The sequence below is a fragment of the Nipponia nippon genome, unplaced genomic scaffold (assembly GCF_047370975.1).
Source record: "Nipponia nippon isolate SJK-2023a ecotype South Korea unplaced genomic scaffold, ASM4737097v1 scaffold_17, whole genome shotgun sequence".
NCBI classification, from domain to species: Eukaryota; Metazoa; Chordata; class Aves; order Pelecaniformes; family Threskiornithidae; genus Nipponia; species Nipponia nippon.
Window position 1 is genome coordinate 6,686,654 of NW_028262333.1, and position 4,476 is coordinate 6,691,129.

Below are 4,476 nucleotides of genomic sequence, written 5' to 3' on the forward strand. Positions count from 1 at the left end.
AATGTGTTTCAAACCACCGTGCAAGGAAGCGCTTTCCTCCTATAAATGCTGAAACATCTGTACTAAAGGCTATTAGTCAGGCCCGCGCACTTGTATGCCCCATCTTGTATCAAGGAGGAACTCGGAACAGCCCCCAGCTGAGCAGAGCTACCTCCCGTCAACCCGCCATTTGGCCTGAGCTTACTGTATTTCCAGCCTAGAAACTGCTCCGTATCTCGCCATGCAGTAAGATTTCTGAGTACCTGTGAACACACAGCTGAGATTCTAATTTTCAAACCTCATTTTCAGCACTGAGAGAATTGTTTTTCTTCCTAAGATTAGCTCACATGCTTCTGGAGGTGATGCACCTAAGGCAAGGACGCGCGTGCTCCATCCATGCCTTTGCGAGCAGCTGGACTTAGGAGCGATCGGTCTCCCCTCCTTTCTGTAAGCAGGTATTTCTCCAGGAGACAAGCAGTGCTTGTTACTTCCCAGCCGCTCAAGGAGTCGGGGTTGCTGCAGCACTGTCTTCCTACGTAGCAACTTAAAGGAAAATGTAGAAGTCCGCACGATTTGATATTTTATTTATTTTTTTCTGAAGGGTATTGTACACCAAATATCCCATTGGCAGGAAAGCGCATTCGATGTGTTTAGAAGCCAGACAGTCACTTTCATTTTAACAAACACAATTACAAAGTAAAAATAAACCACAAAATAATGAACCGCATGTTCATAACATACAAAAATTGCTGCCTACTCAGTAGGTAACTACAACATTCCAACTCCTGAATATATATATATATATATAAATTTACATTTTTGTAACAAAAATAGACTTTGAGAGGTGTGGGGGGTTTTTTTGCTTACATTCCGTCCCCCGGGGCTTTCTCGTGCTCCCCTCCCCACCCGTTCCCTGCTCTCCCTTACATTCTTCGAGTAGCATCCCTTTTGCTTTAAGGCAAGATGCAAAGCATCCATTCACACAAATGCATGACGTCAGCAAGGCTTCACAAAAAAGGCACCAAGACTTGTAACTTTAAAACCAAAACTTCTGCCACATGTGAGTGTCTCATCAGGTGATATTTACATAGCATCACTCTAACATGCTCAAATACAGTAAGTGCTGTTCCCAAAGAAGTTTGAAACTCATTACAGCATTGTCACTGAAATAGAATTAACATTTACAAAATATGGCCCTGCAAACTCCAAATAATACAATATGGATATGCAAAGATTTTTCACATCAATAGTACCTAAAGGAAAGCAAAACCATGGCACATGTACAATTTACATCAGCTACATACTTAATCAAAAGTCCTTTCTTCCTAATAAAAGACTATTGTTCACGGGGAAAATTATACTGAACTTATATCCACAGTCCATGCAAATTAAGTCAGTCAACAGAGGTGGGAAACTCAAACGGCAGTTGTTTCAGGCAGCTGAAGTTTAAAGAAAAGTTAAATAGCCTTGCAACGTATGGTGCTGGGGGAGTAACTGGAGACTCCGTGTCTGATAGTACCAGTGGAAAAGGCGAATTCTCCTGTTCCAGAAGGTAATCTCAGCAAATCTCAATTGTCCTTGGAGAAAAGGCTGACGTCATGTCTGAAAGTGCTGAGGTCACCTGCGAGCTGAAATTGTTGGTGACCCCTGGAGATGAGAAGGAGGTGGCCACTTGGGTCTGAAAAGTGGCGGTGCCGGAGGGGTAAGTGGTCGCTACGGAAGGAGAGGGGAAGGTGGTGTGCGCAGGGGAGGGGTAGGAGGAGGGGGCAGGGGAGGAGTACACGGTGCGCACTGGCGAGGGGTAAGTGGTGGCGATGGAGGAAGGGTAGGATGTAGTCACAGAGGACGAGTAGGCAGGGATGGGGGAAGCGGTTGAGACCGGAGCTGCCTTTTCCACTTTCTTGTCCTTCTGCCTAAGGTGGATTTTAGTGTGCCTCTTCCTCTCATCGCTTCTGGCAAACTTTCTGCCACAAATGTCACAGGCAAATGGCTTCTCTCCTGTGTGCGTACGGATGTGCGTAGTCAAGTGGTCGCTCCTGCTGAAGTTCCGCATGCAAATGCGGCACTGGAAAGGTTTCTGTCCCGTGTGGATGCGGATGTGCCGCGTTAGCTCGTCGGACCGCGAAAACCGCCGGTCACAGGACTCCACCGGGCAGGCATAGGGTCGCTCATGAGGAGGGGTCTTGCTGGGACGGTTGGGGTATTTCCTCATCCTGCTGGGCTTGATCAGCTGGGACTGATAGTTAGTGTTGAGGGTCTTCAGCTCTTGGGAGCCAGTCTGAGTGGCAAACGCCTTAATGGTGGACAGCGGCGTGAGGGAAGGCTGCTGGGCTCTGGTCTCAAGGGCTGGGAAGGGCTTCTGGTCAGCCGGGACGAGGCTGAGCTCACCCTGTTGCTGAGGGAACAGGTAATCCGGGATCATTGGCACCTGAAAGTTGGTCTTAGCAGACGGATAAGCTGGAGGTGGGTACTGGATGGGGGCTCCGGAGGGGTTGGGAAAGGACTGGGTCTGCGGTTCAGGGAAAACGTCAGAGCTGGAATTGGGGAAAGTTGGTGCAGCCGAATAAATGGGACTGTTCTCACTGGCTTGGACGGAACAGCTCAGAGGGGGGCTCTGCGAGGAGGAGGACGGTGAGGATGAGGAAGGCGTGGAGGCGGGGGGTGCGTTAGCCATGCCCACCAGCCCACTGACCAGGCTGAAGAGGGGCTCTGGCCACAGGGTGTTGCTACTGTTGGGGGCCGGCTCTAGGGAGAAGCGCCCGGTGTAGGTTATCGGTGGCAGCCGCGTCGTTTGGTTGGGATAGCTGGTTTCTGGCAGGGTTTTCTCGTTGTTCAGGGAGATCTCGGGAAAAGTGTCTGGAAGGAGAGGAAGAGCGATTACTTCCAGCCGCCACTGCAGCTGCTGCCGGTGCTTCGCGAGCCGTCCCCGCACCGCGCAGCCCCGGATCCTTGCTTCTGGTTAGTTAATAATTGAGCGTACCATATTGCAGCGCCGCTGGCAGGGCTCCAGCGGCAGCCAGCCCGGAGCCGCTGACGCAGACGGGAGAATCCCCCCGCGCAGCCGCCGGGACCGGGACGCCGCCGCAGCCCCGAGCCCCCGCAGGCTCCGCTGCCCCCGCGGCGCACCGGGACTCCCCGCCCGCCCGCCCGGGCGAGGCCGGCGCGCTTACCTGCAGCGAGGTGCTCGAAGTGCTGCTCCCCGGGCTCCCCGGCGGCGCCGAAGCCCGCGCTCTCGGGTGCCCCGGTGGGGGCGAGGAACTGCGGGCCCCCGCCGCTGAGCAGCATCATCTCCTCCAGCTTGGGGTAGTGAGTGTCCATGGCGGGGGGAGAGTGCGGGAAGGCGCCGAAGGGGTCGGAGATCTGCAGCGGGGGCAGGAGCTGCATCTCTGCCTTGGCCGCGGCCATGAGGGCGCCGGGCTGGGGCTCCGAGGGCCGGGGGCGCCGCCGCCGCGGGCCCGGCGGACGGGCCGGCTGCGGCGAGGCGGCCGTCGCCTGCTGGGTGCCCTGCGCCGCGGTGGCCCCGGCGCTGCCCGCTGAAAGTGTGCGGCTCCCCGCCCGCCCGCCCGGGGCTCCCCCCGGCTCTGCCCGCTGGAAGCGCTCGGCTCCCCGCCCGCCCCGGAGCCGCCTCTATATATCGGGTCCCACCGGCCGCAGCCCGCCCCGGCCCTGACGTACATGGCCATATATGGGGAGCAGGAAGCCCTTATATGGACGCGGGCCGGAGGACCCCGCCTGGCGTCAGCGCCTGGCACCGGGGAAAGCCGGGCCGCGGGGGCCCCGCCCGCCCCGGGCCGGGAGCCCCGCGCCCGTTGCGGGCCCGTCCCCTGCCCCGGGCAGCGCCGCCGCCGCCCCGCCGCAGCCCCGCCGGCCCCGGAGCGCGGGGTCCCCGGCCCCCGCCCGCCCCGGCCAGCCCGCCGGAAGCCCCCGCCGCACTTTCCATATTAGGAAACGACCTTATAAGTCTCGGTTCCGGCGGAGGCTTCCCGCTCCTTATATGGCCGTTCCGGCCCCGGGTGGCGGCGACGGGGGGGGGGGGGCGGCGCGGGGAGCCCGGGCGCGGGAGCCAGGTTACCGCCGGGCCGCGCGCACGCCCCCGGGCCGCGGGAGCGCGCGGAGGCCCCGGGAGCTCGAGGCTGCTGCTGCCGCCGGGGCGGGCGGCACCGGGAGCCCCCGCTCCCCCCCGCCCCCGGTCCCGCTCGCTCGGCTGGCGGTGCCCCCCCCCCCCCCCCCCGCCCCGGTCTCCGCGGAGGGGGCCGAGCGCTCGGCAGCCTCGGTGCGGGGGAGTTTTCCGGGCGCTGGCAGCGCGCCGCGGGCGGGGGCTGGCTGCTCCCGGGAAAGGGGAATCTCTGGGACTCCGGAGGCCGGCCGGGAGCGCCCTGCTCCGCCCGCTGCGCCGGGAGCGGGGCAGAGCCAGGCCCCGTGCGCTTCCCTCACGCAGCGGGGAACGGGGCACCGCTAAAACCAGAGCCCCGGGCAGCGCCCGGCCGCAGCCGCCAT

General features: G+C 60.1%; 1 protein-coding gene across 1 annotated transcript; it reads right to left on the reverse strand.

The window, feature by feature from the left end:
- Nucleotides 1-546: 546 nt before the first annotated feature.
- EGR1 (early growth response 1) lies at nt 547-3,549 on the reverse strand. Its single transcript, XM_087754159.1, has 2 exons — nt 3,150-3,549; nt 547-2,835 (listed from the first exon to the last, which is right to left on the reverse strand). Exons 1-2 carry the CDS (start codon nt 3,382-3,384, stop codon nt 1,538-1,540), a joined length of 1,533 nt encoding a protein of 510 aa, XP_087610285.1. The 5' UTR covers nt 3,385-3,549; the 3' UTR covers nt 547-1,537.
- Between the last annotated feature and the right edge of the window lie 927 nt (nt 3,550-4,476).